The 20565-nt window shown below is 37.1% G+C and overlaps 1 protein-coding gene across 6 annotated transcripts in view; it reads right to left on the bottom strand.

Moving 5' to 3' along the window:
* Positions 1-20565, bottom strand: part of LOC105384284 (unconventional myosin-XVIIIa) — a 172907-nt gene that overhangs the window by 14966 nt on the left and 137376 nt on the right. For all 6 annotated transcript variants that reach the window (XM_048626289.1, XM_048626288.1, XM_048626290.1 and 3 more), the window contains one exon: positions 6071-6160. In XM_048626289.1, coding sequence (XP_048482246.1) covers positions 6071-6160 — 90 coding nt within the window. The remainder of the gene's footprint in view (positions 1-6070; positions 6161-20565) is intronic.

The raw sequence follows: 20565 nt of genomic DNA, 5'->3' as shown, positions 1-20565 counted from the left end.
GCTGCCAATCACTTTCCCTTTTGCAAATAATTCAGGTTTTATTCACAAACTTCATTGTTATATCAATGAAAATGATTTATCGCCATGTTTATGAAAGGAGCGGCGGTAGCGCCAAATAACTACAGAATATTTTCATTGCATAACTCCGATCATTTGGATTGTAACCAAATGGCGATACGATATCTCCTAACGTATTTAGTCAGCAAAACTATACGCGTTCCTACGTCAGTGTTATTTATTAAACATCTAAGCGTGCTTGCAAGCAGTCGAATATATCATTTCCAGGCGATTTATCAACTGGGTAAGCGGCTCGGGATACTTGAGCCATGAATGAAACTTTAACAAGACGGCTATATTTCAATCATAACAATTCTAAACTGGAACAAGTTACAGACGCGTGGGCGACGTCCAGTCAGCTTCTACACAACACAAGCTGTTCTATGGTTGAACACACATAGACACAGTTAACTGTGTCTATTCTTAACCCAGTGCCAAAACGCCAGAGTTTCCGTTTCGCGTCCCGCGCAAAAATACAACAAATACGCAACATTTCATAACTGCGAACAAAACACAAACTTCCGTCGAAAAAAGTTGGCGAAACAATCTAATGACGGACTGCCAAGAATTTCACGCGTTTGTTAAAGCACTTGTAAAAAGTCAACAGTGAAAAAAGTATTGGCAACCGCGGCGTGCTGTAATACCCAGTGGCGTCCGCCGAACGACGGTTATAGCCCGGCTAACCGAACCACTTCACTTCAACATTATTTATCGCCGTGCATTTGCATCGGGATCTATTAAACAATTGAACTGAAATAGATTAATTTGATGGTGGTGAGTGACGCACCTCGTCCATCTCGGAGACGGTGGTGCGGTCCTCGGAGATGCCTCGCAGCGAGCTGCCGGCGCGGCACACGCTGCCGGCGCGGCTGCCGCTGCGGCTGAACATCGTGAACCCCTTGATCATGATGTTCGTCGCCGACTTCGACCTCCCGATCTTCCGCTTCTGCCCGTCACAGTACTGGTCCAAGTCAGGATCGTCCTTGTGACCCAGTCTGCGCCACTCATCCATTATGTGGTCCGTCTTCTTGAGGAACTTATCGATCTTCGTGCTTAAGTAGTTGGAGGCGGTTCCCTCGTCCAGATGTGCGGCTATTGGCTTGAAGCGCTGCCGGACCGGCTGCTTGTTGACGCCGAGTATGAACTGCAGGTTGGCGTCGAACACGACCGGCGCCTGCTCCCGCGAGCTCAGCTCCTGCAGGTCCATATTGTCGTAGCTGTCGTTGGTCTGCGGGAACATCCTCCGCGGCGTGGGCGAGCGGTTGTAGATAGAAGAAGACATGCTGGAGGAGCGAGAGAGAGGTACGTAGGTGCCGTTGCTGCTGCACGTGGAGTAGTGGCTGGCGCTGCGCACGCTGCTGTAGTGCGAGGCGGGGCTGGGCGAGCGCGACACCAGCGAGCCGGGCCCGTGCCGCCGCGCCAGCGCCGCGATGGACCCCGTCTCCACCGACGCTGACGACATGCTCCTTCTGTAAGCTGGACTCGGTGATCTTGCTGTCACCGTACTCCGTTGGACAGGCGCAGTTTGCGGCATCACTTTGACTTCTTTAAGCGACGCTTTAGGGACGAACAGCCTCTTTCCATTAAGATGCGCTTGTGAAGGCACTTTTTCATCCAGATTGATCGGTAGCGTCTTGGCTTTCTTGACGGGTAAGATGGGCCGTGCTTGCGGTGCTTTAGGTGGTCGCCTGGCCGTGGACTCCTGGATGAGCGGCGGAGACAGCGGTCCATTGGAGTTGGGCGAGAAAGCTCCTGACGAGTTCGGTGAAAACGGTCCGATAGAAATAGACGGTGACAGAGTTCCGTTGGAGTCCGGTGAGAATGTCCCGTTGGACGTCGGGGAGAAGGTGCCGTTGGTGTGAGCTGTTCCATTGTGTTCTGGAATATGCAGCTTGAGCGGCTGCGTCGCGGTGGCGGCTTCGACGTGCGGCATGGCGGCTAGGTGGTGCGGGGGCCGGGGCGTGAGCGGAGGTCCCCGCCGGCAGGCAGCGCCATGTCCCAGGCGGGTGCAGCGATGTGTCTCGAGCGGGTCGGGACGTCGCGTGCAAATAGACCCGGCGCGCGAGAGGCCCGCGTCCACACTGCCCTATGTCGGTCGCCGGGCCGTCGTCGGCGCAGGCGCTCGACTATTTTCGTTTACGTAGAAGTGCACGCGTGTGCGCAACAGACCTTCAAAACTCAACCGGACGTTCAGGAAAAATCTGTTGACGCGCCACGTCACTGCTGATGCCTCTGATGATGATCCTTTCGTAAAGTGCATTTGTAAAACCGAAAATATATTTAATCTGAGTTGCATCCGCGTTCTGACTTGCAAAGAAGCGGCGATCTCTTGTGTTTATCGGAAGGGTGTTAATTATAAACAAGCAGCTGCATTGTAAATGGGTCATCCGATCCGATATGCTGTCAATAGTTAGATAAACAAAACAACCAGATGCATAAGACGATCGCGCGGAAACTACGAAGGTCATTCCAAAACAGAAGCCATTTGGTTATTTGCGTCTAAAGAAAACCAATAGATATTGCATGTTACATATCTATTGAGCTGTAAACAATAATTTACAGCATCATATTCCCAATTTCAAGAAACTAGCATGAAAGTTAACGATAGGAACACACGAGCATTAGAAGCTATTGTACTTAGATGAAAGAACAGTATTTAAGTAGTGACACTTGATATTATATAATTCCTAATATTTATGGTTTTTCGTGCTATTATTGTACCTACTTAATTTTTTTTTTATCTAGATGACAAATGTGTTTAATAATTAACACCTCTTTGGTTTCTAAATATTGTATTTTCTAGTTCTATCCCGTGTTGAGTTTAAATTACCTAAATATATCAAATCCAGACAAATAGGTCGCATTACTCTAGATCTCAGTAACACATGTTTATGTTCTAGACTTCTGAAAACATGTGCCGAATTAAACTGTTATTAATCCTAGACTTTGTTAGACAGATCTGGAATAATTATTATGAAAACCAAAGAAATGGCGCAAAGAAAATAACTAGGTAATGTAGGCTTATTTTAAGTTCAATGGCGTAATTTGGGTTACTTGATGAAACATGAAACAATTTTCTGACAGTTAAATATTTTGAGCGAGTGATGCATGAGATCAAAACACATCAATTATTTCGTCAAAAAAGGGTACATATGTGGGGATTGTGGGGAATTTTGTTTGTAGTACTTATAACAGTCACTCTATCTTCCTGTTACTATGTAACGTATAATACATAATTATGTCCACCATTTTTATTCCGATTTCCGCGGAAACGCCTAAATATGTCGTAAAAATACGCATTTGTGGATAATAGATCTCGATTAATTAATAAAGTAAGCATATACTAAAATAAAATAATATACTTAAATTGATACTGCATCATGTATAAATACACAAAGAATAATAGATAGACGAACAAGACAAGACGGCCGTAAAGCGAAATCATTTGAGTCGTTTTGATTGGGCAATCCGTGGGTATAGGAAATAAATAGCTTACGTCTCGCTGCCAAGATCGGAACCATTAGTACGTATTTAACCGTCGATCCCTACTGCGGTTTGGTAATAGCACAATGCTTCTGTAGCTGGGCAGTGCAGGTGGTGAAAATCAGAAGTTATTTTTAATCTGCAGTTGATAGAAAATATAAATTTTGGACATTGAATCGCTATTGTTTAAGAAAAAGTACAATTTCATGAATGGGTGGAGTAGAAGTTACATAACACAGAACACTGTAATATTATACGTACTTATGTATTTCGTAGGATGGTTTGATAAATGATTAAGTACTTACCCTGTTTTTGCAATATAAAAATATTATTAGATTTAAGCAAAATTTCGATTGAAAATTAATTATAATCAAGCCCGCGATATTTATAATAATATTTTATTCATTATTTAGGGCTAGTCGCTTTCTGTATTACCTGTAATTTATTAAACTTCCAGTTTTTTTGTTGGTGTAATGTAAATGTACTCGTATCACTACATTATGACTAGGTAGGTATCCTTGATATTTGTTACTACGTGTAGGAACGTGGGTATGAATATGTTGCGCCGGCGCCAGTATAATTATTATTACTACATTTGCCAGCGAGCTTCCATTCTAATTTGAAGTTTGATTTTGTTTTTCGCAATTTTACCTACCAGTTCTTTTTCATATTTTAAGTACTTTTTTCTGAAACTTACTAAAATACGCCAAAAAGGTTACGATCTAACGAGATCTATTTCAGACAGCAATAACGGTCAGATTTTTCATAAAATAATTAAACATAGGTCAGTAATATTGTATTTATGTAATGGTACCTTTAATGAAAGTCTGTACCAGAACCTACGGAGAATTAAAATAAAATAGATCTCCTCCCACTAAAGTCTCAAGACCGCATCAAAAAACAATTCAGTGAGTCATTATAATGTGAAAACATTCTCTTTGTAACATTTTCAGTCGGTCGACCTTCACGGAGGTTATGTAACGAGCTTCAAACACTCTTTGTGTTTTTATGTCTCGGTCAAGGACCCACTGACGATCTCAGGTGATTTATTTAGTGAGAATTGTTTGTACATGCTAGTGAAACGTACGTAGGTCAAGATTTTTACTGTATGTATTGCTGAAAATATTTCGTAGATATCTACTATAAGATCTAAAGTTAGGTATGTTTGGTTTAGTTTACGACCTATTCTATAAATTTAACGTTTCTGAACTAACTACTTACGTGCAATACATATTATGGCTATGGCTTATAGGTTATGTTTTTAACGAAGAATTATGTATCCTGTGTGAGCTTGTACCTAATACCTAATTAGTAAAGTGCTTAAATTCATGCTATCAGTGCTAAGTTAAAGATTAAACGATATAACTTACATAAAGCCATTTTCTATCAAACACGAAACAAAAAAATATTAACCCCTTATTTCACATTGTTTTGTTTTTTACTGCATTCTAAAATGGAACACAAACATGTTTTTTTTTATTATAATAAAGTCTTCTATAGGTAATATACTCTAAGTATAGGTAGTTTTTCTTTCAAAACTGCCAGTATTATCACCATTTGTCCAATATTATGTTTATGGTCAATACTCACATGCATTTGAAAATGGAACAGAGATCAACCACAGATTCGAAATTTCATTTTTTCGCGACAGGCTAGGGTACACGTCAAACAGCCAACTGGCTGGCTGTTGGATACAGGCCGTCGCCTCAAGGATACCCAGTCTGTGCTTCGTAGGCGTTCCGTGCCACTAATCTCGCTGCTAGGATAATTGGATAACCTATTGTTTCATTCGATTGCATTGACATGATGTTTATTGAGTTGTAATGGAATGAGATGGAGATATCGGAGTTTATCGCACTTGTGCTTTATGATGTTGGTTTATTATAACGATCTGAATAGAAACATAATTGGACATTGCATAACATCTAATGTTAAGGAAATATTGTTTCTAAAAGTATTATCCTCATCATCTCGTTGTTTTTTTAAATAATATATAACTGTTGGTATATACCTATACCTTTAACCATAAAAACTTATACCTATATGTTATAAATGTCTAATGTACTTATTACAATATTATAAAGAACTTTATTGATGCTAATGACGATGCCACAGGTGCATCGGCCGGCAAAACCGGATATGAGATATTGTTTTTTAAATTTTGTTTATTCTTTTTTTGAACTCTTCGAAAGATTCAGGTTTAGGTTCCCAAGCGTCGTTGACTTCATAAAGAAAAGAGGACCAGTTTTTAAATCAATCTTTGACATTTTAATTTAATTAGCTTGTTTTACTATTGGTCTTTGTGCTGTTTTCTGTTTGAGCTTTTTTTATTAATATTTAAAGACAATATTGTGTAGAAATTTAATAAACAAATGTTCTAGGTAATGTCTTATCTTAAAATATAACAGAAGTCACAATCAATTTACACGAAACGGTAAATAGAATTTTTAAACAAGTTTTTATATTTAGAAAAAACCTTGATATCAGCTTTATACCTAACATTTCGTATTATAAAGGGACTTGGGCTTACCTTAGTCTCGAGTCTCTCATTGTTGTTCTTATAAAGGGTGCGCTCGTTCTCCACCTTCTCCAGTTTGACTCGCAGTGTTTCCAGCTCCTCCTGTAGACAAACATACAAATACCGAGTTAATAATTAGGTATATTTCAGCTATATGATACTTAAATCTTCAAAGGGAAAATACAATGGCGACCTCGCGAGTAATTAAAAAGTTTACATGATATAGCACCAAATTAATCCAAAACAACGCCGTCTGCAATATTAAATTAAAGTAAGTACATTTAAAAACCGCGCATCAGAATATTAGCAATTAGCTTTTAAATAATTTATATGTCTTAAGGTATTAAACGGAATTTTGTGGGTGGATGTTTTTCATTGCTCCCAAGTTTATTTGTCTTATATATATTTTATTTAATAAAAGGTAATTTGGGTATATTTTACATTCAGTTATGTAACAAAATGATAGATTACTGCATATAACATAGCGACCTTATTCTAATAGTGCTAAAGTAAATATTTATATTATGTATTTCTGAATATTAAATCAATACAGATTCTAGCTCACGACCTAAATTACGCTTGGAGAAACAAAAATAGCATGAATTATGGATAAATTTTATTGAACTTTGTAACCTTTGGATCAAGATTATATAATTTGACTTGGAATAGATAATTCTGTACCGTGTCTAATACATAATCAGAAATGCTGCTAGGTTAAGAAATTTAATTTCGCAAAATTGTAGGTACATTGGAATCTGAAGAAATCCTACAATTAATAAAAAAAAAACCTTACTCATGATATGTCTCGGATCGTTTCATCGTTTCGTAATCATTTAAAGATCAGATCGATTTTCTATTTTCTTTTTTTCTATATTGACTAATATTATAAATGCGAAAGTAACTGTGTCTGTCTGTCACTCTTTCGCGCCAAAACTATTGAACGGATTTGAATGAAATTTGGTATACATATGGTCTAGACCCTGAGAAAGAATATTGGCTACTTTTTATCCTGGAATTCACACGAGAAAACTTTTTAAGGCGAAGCAAAGCTCGCGGGAACAGCTAGTTAACGTATAAATACTTAATAAAAAATATACTATTATTACAGGTAGATACATAAATATTTACATAACAAAATTTTAATTTAGTAATTCATAGATTTTCCGCGACACCAATTTTAACGTTGGTGATATATGAGATTACTGCATGCTATCTTTTGCATGGATGATCAAAATGCGTACGATACTACAAAAAATAATACGCGTATTGTGTTTACAAATACGAAAGTAAAATGACACATCGAAGTATAATTTTTACGAATACTTTCATTTACGGAAACAATTATCTTTTTTATTTATTTCCTGAATATTTTTTACATACTTAACTTATAAAAGTATAATACCTACTCAACTATTAAGAATAAGTTGTACAAAGTAAACCAACTTTAAAGCTTTCGGGAGTAATTTACTTTGAATAACTTATAAAAACAATGACATAAGACGTGAAAAACCTTATTGGAAATCACAGGGTTTGTAACTTTACGATCATTCAAGAAGATATAATACCTACATAAAAACGGAAAATGCAAAATTTCTAGCAAAATATGACTGACTATGTTTTTATTATAGACAGTAACAGTTTGCTCGACATATCCAACGGAGCGATATGTTATTGCGTGCACTTATTTAAGAGACGCGTAAAGTGTAAATTGAATTATGATCTTAAAGGTGTAAGTGTTTAAAGAAATTGTTAACAGCGATTCTCACTAGATGGCGCTGGTGTGACACATGCTACATCGCGGTATGGTTGTGTTTAGCAACCACCATATAAGACTTCCTATACTTCTAATAAAAACTTGTGTGTGAACCTATACTAATGAGTTTTACTTAACTATTTGGTCCTTCGAGCCGGATAAATGTAAAAAGTGCAATATAAATAAAATGTGACAAATGTGAAATGTGCTAAAGTGAAAAAGTGGTAAAGTCGTGATCTCTGGGTAAGTAAAAAGAGTACCAGAGCAATCGTCACTTGTTTTGAAGTTGACCTTTGATCCCAGTGCTTTTTTCAAACACTTAGAAAAATTTCTGCGATTTTGGACTCTGACAAAATTGGAACAAAATTTGAGCTTTGAGAATTTGAAGTTTTATTATTGATTTCGGACTGATTTGCAACTATGGCGAAACTTTGTCAATCACAACGTCTCTTATCTGAAAGGATAGCTAAGCTATTAACTAACACTAAGAAGACGCCTAAGACTAGATACACAGAGGGTTACATCGAAACACGGATGGAAACACTAGAAGGCTATTGGACATTGTTTAACACACAATACAACGAAATCAATAATACAGTCACAGATGAGGTCCTAGCAGAAATAAGACTTGACATACACGAGAATTTCGATACAGCGGAAGAACATTACTTAGAACTTAAAACTTTACTCAAAGATTGTTTGATAGAACTCACAAAGAAAGATACACAACAGTGTTCAACAGAAAACGCTGCAAATAATGACACAACTTCTATCAAACGCACAAAGTTACCGCCCATACCGATACCCACTTTTTCCGGAAATTACAATGATTGGATGAGTTACAGAGATTTATTCATAGCACTAATACACAATGACACTGACTTATCCAAGATAGAGAAACACCATTACCTGAAATCTAGCCTAACAGGAGAAGCCCAACAATTACTGAAGCACTTCTCACTCACAGATGCAAACTATGACGCAGCATGGAAAACGTTAGAGGATCGTTACAATAACAAACGAATTATTGTAAACACAATACTGAATCGCCTACTCAATCAGAACAAAATATCGAATGAATGTGTTCGAAGTACAAAAGATTTACTCGACACCACAAAGGAATGCCTAAATTCATTGCAAAACCTTGAGATTGATACCTGTAGCTGGGATGCGATTATAGTACACATTGTTGTTGCAAAGCTCGATATGGAGTCTCACAAGCTTTGGGAACAGTCACTTGGATCTTCTACTGATATAGCCACATTCACACAACTATCTGCGTACTTAGAAACTAGATTCAGATCAATGGAAATGATGTCAAAGTCACAAATTACATACAAACCAGAATACATACGACCACCACCACAAACACAAAAGGCTACATCCGTAAAATCATTTGTCACTGAAGTAGAACACACAATAGAATGCACTTTTTGTCACAAGAATCATTATGTTTGCCACTGTAAAGAATTTGCCGCACTTGATATACCACAAAGACAAGAATTCATAAAGGAAAACGAGATCTGCTTCAATTGCCTAGTCAAGGGACACAGACTGAAAGACTGTCGCTCAATCACAAGCTGTAGGAAATGTGGTCGACGTCACCATACCTTACTACACGTTACGTACGATAACGTGAGAACAGCTGAAAAAGAACCTGAGAAAGATGAAGCGGTGACATTGAAGACTCAGACCATCACAAACACATGTAACAGCGCACAAGTTCTTTTAGCGACTGCCTTGATATCAGTTACTTCAAAGTATGGAAAAACACACACACTAAGAGCGCTTATTGATCAAGCATCACAGGCGTCTCTTATCACTGAATCAGCTGCACAACTCCTCGGTCTAGATCGAACTTACGTAGATGGCAAAATCACAGGCATATCAGACACATCAGTGGTATCCACAAACTCTATGGTGAAATTGACACTCTGCTCAACACAAGAAAACGAAGATACACAAATCACAACCAACGCATACGTATTTAAAAAACTCTCCTCCTTGTTACCATCACAAGAGTTTTCTAAAGATACCTGGCCTACTCATGAATGTATGAAACTTGCCGATCCACAATATTACAAGCCAGGATCTATAGACGTATTGCTTGGTGCAGAAGTACATGCACAAATAATCCTAGATGGAATAAAAAGACACAACTCCCTGATTGCTCTCAATTCCCGACTGGGCTGGATCATATCTGGAAGAGTTACACCAACTGATGCACAACCACACAATATTGTTGTGGCACATACAGAGTTTGAAGTAGATCAGTTACGGGACATAAAAGAGTACATACCTGAGAAGAAGTCGATGGCTAATGAAAAGATTCATTGTGAAGAGCTACACAGGAAAAATCACACTCGAAACACTGATCTAACACAATTACTGCAACTCGAAAAAATACCTGAAATTAGGGATAAATTCATGAACAAATACAAAGAGAAGTTACACACGGAAAAAGTACCTGAAACAGAAAAAGAAAGATTAGATGGGAGAAAACCCTACTACTTACCTGACCATGCAGTAATAAATACTAAACTTCAACTTGTCGATGATGGAAGCGCCAAACCTGTGAAAACAAACAACATTAATGAAGAGCTTCTTATTTATCCACCTTCACAACAAGATACACGAGATTTACTTACACCGATGCGTACCTTACACAAAATTGCACATTGTGAACGCGAAGAATTAACTGAAAAAGAAGCTACTTTGAAGACACATAACATAGATGAATTGTTGATGAGAGCATCCACTGAGAAACATTCAGTAATGCTACGAAAGCGAATGACACAGCGTCTCTCACGCGGAGGCTTGTCCTTACACAAGTGGTCTTCTCATAGTGAACTAGTGATGAGTGAAATTCCTCAATGTGTTAAAGTTAAGTGAACTAAAGTTGCACAAAGTGATAATTTCAAAATGAAAATTGTTATGGACACTAAGAAAACTACTGTAACTGAACTTATTTGCTTGATGCTTTTGCCAAATTCTTTTAATTTTACTTGATTTGATTTTATACACATTTACATCTGTAAACAACATACAATGTACATCTTTAGTTTCGTCTTATTGTATAAACTCATGATAGTTATTGTCCTACATTCATAGAATCAGATTTTTTACAAACTGAAATTGTTTACCACCCTTTTTACAAAAATTCAATGTCTACTCATGTCAAGTTAATTGTAAACACTAAATACTAACCACAAAATATTGTATTGTTCCCTTTATTCATGATGATACTTTCAAGATTATTATATTATTACTTACTTGTTATTAAGGACATTAATAGTCCTTGGGGGGCGATATGTTTAAAGAAATTGTTAACAGCGATTCTCACTAGATGGCGCTGGTGTGACACATGCTACATCGCGGTATGGTTGTGTTTAGCAACCACCATATAAGACTTCCTATACTTCTAATAAAAACTTGTGTGTGAACCTATACTAATGAGTTTTACTTAACTAGTAAGTATATAGGCGGCGTTGCATGAGGCATAAGTGCAGCACCCTAACAGGTAGGTAGTAGTGATAGTGATGTGCGATGTGATTTTTTAGTGGATATACGGGGTGGAAATGTATGACGAACCCTGGAAGGAAACTAACTTAAATTTTAGTTAAACGAAAAATTCCTTCACTTAAACGACCAAACTGCGTTAATGCAAACTGCAAATTCTTGAGATAAAAATCATGCAGTTTCTGACACTCTAGTATGATTTTAATCACACCCAGATAACATTTATCCAGACATTGTGAGCAGACGCTAATAGCCTCGCTTTGTCACAGCACAGCGACAGCGGCAGCAACATACAATTTCAGTTGATTACTATACTCACTTGAAAGCGGTAGCAAACATACACATGCCACACAAACCAATGCGGAACTTGTAATTAAACAGATGCCGTCGATAAAAAAAACTACAAGCAAAGAGCTACCATTCACTACGAGAAGTCCTCTAGAAGAACTCCCTTTTATATGCATTGAGGCTTGTTATTTGGGTATATGGTTTAGTTTCGTTTGCTGGTAGCTGCAGTAAGAGGACAAGAAGAGTTCGCGGTCCACTGAACACTTGCAACGCAGTAGTGTATAATCCAATCAATATGAATTTACGTTACATTCAGCCGCTGCTTTCATCATTGTTATGTGACTGGGGATGATGATGATGAATTGATGAATGTTAATGTGAATAATGTGATCGACGAAGGCCGTTCACCTGTTTTCGGAATTTCTCAACGCGTTTGCACCTAATGGCCGATTGCTAGAAAACTTGCGAAAATATTAACAACAAATTCGGAGGACTTTTTTTTAGTTTGGTGATGTTATTTTTCTACATAATGGGGAGACACATTCAGCAGTTTAAAGAGCTTAACACATGTTATTAAATTTTTTTGTTACCTTTGCCTTTGGGGATGCCTGGAAGTTGATGCCGTAAATACCGTGGTCTAGAGAGAGTACCTACACTGAATCTCACCTCTATTCAACGAGGCAATGTAGCCAGTGTGATACGACCTTTAAGTCCTTTGTTTTGATGAAGCTCTTCTAGCATTGAAACGAAGTGTGTTGCGGATAAATTGATGTCATAATAGGTACCCATCTTAATGTGTGGAAAATCAATCCTCATATAGAAAACTGCAAGTTGATTCTAACACCAAGAATCCATCCCAAGCCTATAACCGCAGCAAATTATCTCGCAACATCCAATATAAGCGCATAAGTGCTCTGATATGCCATAACCAGCTCTGATCGGGATGAGTAAAGGGATCCGACTGCGGTCTCAGCCTGACCACTGCAAGCCTCAACAAGTGACATCAGTTATGTAATAAGAAGCTGTGGCCTGAACTACGTATATGGCACTTATGAGATGTATTGTGTTACGAGAAATTATATGCGTAAAATGCAATGAGATTGTTGTATTATAGTAAGGTGCAATGGAAAAGTTTCGGACTAAATTTTAACGATATAATATCCAATTTATCAGTCGTTTTCCACAAAAAAAATCTAAATTTTCCCGCAAATTTAATTGAGTTTTAAGACTTCGGTTCCTTTCCCAATATTTATGCCGAAAGCTTTGTATAGGAAAGAATGAATGTAATGCGATCGAGTCTTACTTCCATAAGAAGTATAAATCCTAACTAATATTATAAATGCGAAAGTAACTGTGTCTGTCTGTCTGTCTGTTACTCTTTCACGCCAAAACTACGAACTACTGAACGGATTTGAATGAAATTTGGTATACATATGGTATATACCCTGAGAAAGAACGTAGGCTACTTTTATCCCGGAATTCCCACGGGAAAACTTTTTAAGGCAAAGCGAAGCTCGCGGGAACAGCTAGTTGTAAATAAAATCATCTTAATCATGATCACCAACATAATCGTCACAGGAAAGCAGAACAATAAAGCAAAGTCTGGAAAACTTTCACATTGAAAAACATCGACTGTCAATGAAACCGACACAGGTAAAGAAAGCTCACGATTCCTGGATGGTAAAATCATTGTAAAATAGTAAATTAATACCAATAAAGTTGCGTACACCTCTCTAGAGGAACACTCAAACACATTACTCTGTATAAGGAAATCAGGAACGGACATCGAACAGGGTTTATGCGGTGGTTTGTGCAATTTTATTTATTTATTCAGTCTTTTTCTAGTACCTTATATACTTTTTGTGCAAAGTTCGGTTTAACTGGAGTTTAACAGGGGTTTCCAGTAGGAGCGTTTACTGGGCAATCCGGATGCTTCGTGCTTTATGGCTTGGAAACATCTTATGTGGTTACATCACATAACATGTCTTCAGTACATACTTAGTAAACTGATTGGAATTTTTCATGAGTAGAGTCTGATAACATGGGTAATTAGTATTAACTAAACGGTCGCTTACGATTGTGCAGCAATAAACCTCATACTAAGGTGAAAATTTCAAAGGTTACAATCTTTCTTTCGTCATTGCAATCATTGGTTTTGACGTCAGCATGAGTGCCGCATGATCCACAGTCCCGTACATTCCTCACTAACCTCTCCATATGCATGTATGTAAATGTCCTTCCCCAGAAACAGTCGAGCATCGTGACCCGCACATGAGAACTATGCGTCCCGCTACTGTTATAGCTTATTCTTTGTGTCAATCATCTCTACGGCTTTAGAGATAAAAGTGGAAATTGCAGTGCATTTTCCAAGCCCGCTTGTGAGGTTTTCTCACTGCATACGTTAGAGACTTGGTAATAGTAACAGTTAGTTGAATGCGTTGTTTTATTGATTGGTTCGTCGAAGAGAACAGGGTTTGTGGGTGGATAGTTTGAAAGGGAAATTGCGATGATGGAAAACGGCACAATGATAAGAATACATACTAGGATTTAGTAGGACGGGGGCCGGGAACCATAAACATCATTTTGTAAGTTTTAAGTTACATTAGAGAATTCTCTTGAGAATTTAAATGCTGAAACCGAATAATAATAGCCAAAAGACAACTGTTCTGGAGGTCGAGACCCAAAAACGAAACATAACAGCCACACAGCAGCAATAATTACAGGCTTTACGGACACAAAATATGCTTTCTAACTGTAGCAATCCCAGCTTTGGCAATATCGTGAATAAATTATAAAGTTGTGAGTTTATTCCATGTAGGGGCAGGACTGGTTGGCTCGGGGTATGATTAACTGAGACCACTCGGCTGTGATAAGCACTGCGGGTTCCTGATCAGAGTCGGCCGGTGTAATTGGTGCTGCGCAGGCGCAGGCTGAGGTTGTAGCGCGCAGTGGTGTAGCTTAGGAAAATACACTCGTAACCAATAAAATGTTCGTCTAACAAAATGCTTAATGCATAGCGTTTAATTTAGAATTTGATCAAAATATTTACCTTTAATTTGGTAATATTTTGAAGCGCTATTAAATGTACTTCAATATTGCAGACGGTGTCATTTAGGGCTAGCCCTTTCCGTTTAGGACTAATTAGATGTGACTGGACTTTTTCATTGCTAATAAGCTCAACTTGCTGGCCCACGACAGAGAAGGATGGAAGCGCCTGGTGTCAGCCCCAGACTCCTCGGAGGAGTAGCGGAATTGAAGAAGAAGAAGAAGAAGTGAGTGTATTATAATTTTGTTTGTTTAATTTAATTCTTAAGTTCTTTTTATGTTACCTTTCTTTAACTGTATTTTTTCCGGTTTTTGCTGTGTATTAAATAAATTATTTCTATTCTATTCTATTAGTCGCACGGAGCGAATGCAATCACGCGGAAATGACGAACATTAGCGGCGCACGCGCACCGAGACGATCTCGTGCGGAGATCGCTTACTGCCGCCACCACTGCACTCATTTTATCTGCGGTTTGGCTCGCGGCGCTTTGGTGTATGGAGTGTAGAGTGAGGTGGGCGTAAAAAATATTGCAAATTAAGTTAAAGTTTGTGTAAAACTGTTTATGGGCTATATAGGTACTAAGTAGTATCGTTATTGAAAACAATGCTTCCCTACATTACCTTACTAAAAATTATCAAGAATTTAACGGTAAATACAAGAAGTACCCAGGAATTATTTTTCAGATATAGAGTACATATATACAAATATTACAAATTAACAAATAACAAGGATTTTCCCACAGTCACCTGTCCGTAGAAGGCTGTCGGCCATTTCCCCAGCTTGTTCTAGTAAGACGCCCACTTTCTGCACATTAGTCTAACTGAGAGCTAATAAAATCCACGATCAAAAGGTTATTAAGAACTTAAATGGAGAAACTTTCACTTTGTATGGGATCATCCATTCGATTAATAGAAACTGGTGTCTTATACGGGAATATTACACAACTAGTTTCAATTGTAGAAAGGAGTCAGTTATTTTCGAACTTGAATATTACTCCAAGATTTATGGATGAAACAATATACCTAATATATTTTTCCTGCTTTAATTTACTTATCTTCTTTTTGCACCTTTCTACTTTTTTACTTGCACCTCCTGTAGGTTGGCTGGTAGAAAATGCTTTTAACATTAAGTCCACCTTTTGTACACTTATATCTCATATTTGTGCAGTAAAGTATTAAATAAATAAATGTAGATAAGTATCTAGCATTAGAAGTATTACTTCAGGCATTCGACTCCTTCGTCGACACATAGGTGTATGCTGGTGTGATGTGTGGAATATCATGGACCTTTATTCGCTTTGAAAAGATGAACGATAAGAAAGGTGTCGGTTCTGCAACATAACTCCCTGTAATCTTTACGGGTTCATAATGTCAAATGGTAACGGCCCTAACGGCAGGATATGCTCATATTATGTCATCGCACAAACTAGCTACAATGATACTTGAGCTCTGCAGGGTTATCCTAACAAGGGAGTAACCTTCTTCTTCGGTTACAGGATAAATAATATAATTGTAATTCACAATATTTTCGTGTTGGTCACCTGCGTGCCAGCAACTTGTAGAAATTCTATTTGTTTATATAAACCGTGAGCACATCGCTTTCTATACCGTCTTTGTTTAAGATCTATGATCTAAAAAAAAACTTACATATTTGTTAAAATTATTCTAGTAATAGGTACATATTGTAATATTCTAGAACGTACAATTATTACAGATATTGAAGTTTAATAACCGCATATAGACTTTCCGAAATTATACTTACAAAATTTTAGCCGGCACTGATTGTTAAAATACCAAGAAGCCTAATTTATTTGCCATTGACATTATTACTGCTTAAGTAGTCAGTAGACACGTATATTATGAATGAAATGGCCAGCTTAATCGATTCGCAACAACACAAGGTGCCTTGAACCAGTGATCGTAAATTCCCATTTATCACGTAAGTACCTACTTCATTGAAACAACAAGACAAGTTTGCACGGAGCCACGGACCAATTTGTTCAGGAGGGCTACTTTAGTTTTGCAAAAACAAGGGAACAAGAGCTGTCGTGCAATCGGCATGCTTAGCCTAGTTTCACCATACTCTGTTCATCATCATCATCATCATCAGCCTTCTATCGCCCACTGTTGGGTATAGGTCTCCTTATTTGTACGCCAATTCTTCCGGTCCTGTGCCGCTCTGATCCACTGTTCTCTCTCTGATACTCTGTTAGATCATTGTAAATGTTAGTAAAGTGTCACCTAAAGTAAAATTTCCATACTTATTGAATTCTTGACAGATATGTCAAAATTAGACAACTAATCCCTTGTTATAATGTAACAGGGTGTTAATGATCTAACAGAGTATGGTGGAACTAGGGCTTAATGCAAGGAGATAGAGTTGTGGTTAGCGCAGCAGCGATGCTTCGTTTTTCTCAAGGTAGACTAACCTCCAGTGGGACAAAAACAAATTTCATACGTAGCAGTTCAGTGCCACAACAAGACCTAATTCAATTGGTCTTGATTATTGAGGCTAAACTTGTACCTATTTAAGACCTTGTAAGTACTAATTTTATATATGCAAGTTGTATACACATAATTAAACTTTATCGAGTGATATCTGGGCAATATATGCTTCGAGTGTCAGTTTGAAAAAATTACAAAAAGATTTTTGTTTTTTTCTATCAATTGTTTTTTTTAAATCATAGGTTGAGGTATAAACTAGCATAAGTATAAGTACTAAAGTAGCTAGGTACCTTCTGTTCAGGTACAATCTTAATAAAATAATTGAGCCGAAAATAAGTGTCCCTAAAGACAGCATATCAACGTGGGGGGTAGAAACACCCACTTTGTAAGTTTCCCCAAAAACAAATAGTTCGAGTGAACAGTTGAACACATGTTTACGATATTATTATACGCTACAGATGAGAACATCAATCTGTAAATAAACATGAGTTATTAGGTAACTAATCAATAGAGGTTTATACACCAAAACTTACATCTAATAAGTTACTAAAGGTACTTACAGTATTTTATCTGCCTAGTCAAGAGCAAGACGAGAACGCTTTGAAGATACGGCTCTAGGTCTATTTACATCTAACAGATACAGAACAAAATCACGAAAAAATACGCTTGCTCGATGTTTGTTTGGTGTAAATGCACTTAATAAACAAATGCCTACACGCAAGTATCAACAGCCTTCTACTAAATATACTTGACATTCATAAGTTCCATACATCACTTAACAGAAAGCTATTCACATCGATGTAAGATATACAGTACACGTGACGAAAGTTGGATGTTTTCGTGGGAATATGACGAATCAAATATTTGAATACATGACGAACACATTTAGTGAAAGTGATATAGGCAGACATGATGTAGTTGAACGCGTAATGTTTTATAGATCTATACGTCATATGGGAGGTGTATGAATTACTTTCAATTTCTTCATAGTTATTTCTTGCTAGTTTATAAATTATGATGATTAATCGGAGAGATGATACCATCATTTTAGGCTCAGCTAGATTGAATATACGACACAAGAAGTCAGAAAAATTTTACTAGGAGTGGATGATATGGAAAACACAATATTATTTGCAAGTTACAGCTTGGCAACTGCAAAACAAACAGAAATTCGCACACACGGAAATTCAATTGTAGGAAATTGAATAAATTAATTATTAACTACCTACGATGAAGTGGCACTATAAATATCAGCGAAAGTAGGTTCTGCAGTATTGCATACTAGTTTGTTAGCATTTGTTAGTCGTATAGGTACCTCGAAATCAAAAAATCCTTGTAGCTTTTCACCTATTCGCATTTCGCCGCGATAGCGTTTTTTGTTGAAGCGTATAATATCGGTAGTATATTTTGTTACTAGCATATATTTTTAACAGATTTTTACAACAGTAGCAAATTTTTATGTAGCATGTATTATCAATAGCTTATTTATTAAGTTGCATATATTTTGAATAGCAAGTAAGTATTTTATGTCGCATCTTATTTAGGTCGCATATTGTTGTCGTGTAAAAGAAATATCGCGATATGTACCTAATAATGCATTACAAACAAATATCCATCAAGGTGAAAAGCGACTACAGTGAAGGCAGGCAGGAAAGTAAATCTATTATGATTTTTTCAGACAATTGTCAGTAGCGATCAAAAATTATACTACAGGAATAAAAATCTATTCAGAAATTTTGATATCGCGGCGAAATGCGAATAGGTGAAAAGCTACAAGGATTTTTTGATTTCGAGGTATACGACTAACAAATGATTATATTTCTTCGCACTTTTTTTTCATGTGTTAATTTGCTTACCAATCATGTAGAGTGGCTATATAATTTATTCATCGTTTAATCATATTACATGGGTGATAAATAGACACTGTATGTGTAGTTTATTAAACACAAGTTCTCATGTAATTTGATGAAAGCTGTTCTATAAACGAGACAAACGAGAAATCAAAGATACTCCATAAGTAAGTACGTTATTTATTTTACATCAAAATTGGATTGCGCAATTTATCGTCTGCTTTATCAACAACGAACCTGGGCTATAAAATTTTATATAGACGGTACAGCTTGGGTCAGCCAGACGGACCACTAAGCAATTGATACCAATCGTACCATGTCGAAATAAAAATCGAAGACTGTTCTGTCCTCTGCTCCGAATGATCGTTTTTATTTGAATATTATTAAGTAAAGCAATGCTCTGTTAATTAAAGCTACCTATACATAATTAGGTACTTATAGGTACAGATATGTAATATAAAAATACAATAAATTATTACACAGATTTTGTTTTTAAAATAAGTTCTGATCGCTATTATTTGTCCAACAAAGTTTCGTACGTGGGAAAGTGGTCTGATGTATCAAAAGAACTAATTTAAATCGTTTCAAGATGGCAACCGGAAGTCAATGACCGAATCGCTCGCTCGGCACCGGATGTGGATAAAATGCTCTTTTTAAGAAGGATGTGAGGTGACATTCGTGGACAGATGCAGTTGCATAAGAACAGGTACTGTGGAACTTTTTGTGTTCTGGAAAATTACACAACTTATTTCTTTAAAGTTGTAACTGGAATATTAAAAGTTGAACAGAAAAGTTTCATTTTAAACTGTACTTGGGATTTGTATTTTTTCGCGATATGCTTCTACATAATTACATATAATTAAAGGTAATTTAAGGACCGACCGACCACATTTTACGTGATATCTTTTTACGAATTAATCTGAAATTACCGGAGTGTCTATTAGTCAAGAGAAAAGTTATAAGGTAATCGCTATGATGAGCATCTTATTCCGTAAGTTCAATACTTATTTGATGTTTCTAATGATAAATATTTATTTTGTAAGTATGTAATGTAAGAAATGTAAATGATCTAGTATTTAAATGCAATACGTGTACACCTTCCTCTTCTACTCAATAAGTCTCTCATTCACCCAAAGGTTGCCTGGAAGAGATCGCTTTTAGCGATAAGGCCGCCTATTGTGCTTACTCCTTTTGTTATTTAATGTATGTTGTGTGTTTCGTTCAATAAAGTTATATTGTATTGTATTGAATTGTATTGTATGATCGTCAACATTTCAAATTATGAACCAATGTACAATCAAAAGACAAGAGATGAATCATAAAAGAAAGCATACGTGCATACGTGCGTAACGAAATTAAGGAACATGAGTGTACACAGAGCATCGAGTTCACAGAGCAACAAGTCCGACCTCATTACCTCCGCAGGTTATCTACTCTGTGTCACAACTGGGCACTTCCTGTCCAATGAACACAGATAATGTAGTTATATTAGAAATGGGTCGCCGACCGTCCCGTAATGCTAGTAATGCCATAAATCAACCTTATAATGACGACGGTCTTCTACATCTATTGATAAAGCCAAATATAGTTTTAGAATTGCACTTTTA

Source organism: Plutella xylostella, chromosome 16 (genome assembly GCF_932276165.1).
Source record: "Plutella xylostella chromosome 16, ilPluXylo3.1, whole genome shotgun sequence".
In the NCBI taxonomy this organism is placed as follows: Eukaryota; Metazoa; Arthropoda; class Insecta; order Lepidoptera; family Plutellidae; genus Plutella; species Plutella xylostella.
Note: the sequence above shows the minus strand (reverse complement) of the source record. Positions and strands in the feature narration are given on the sequence as shown.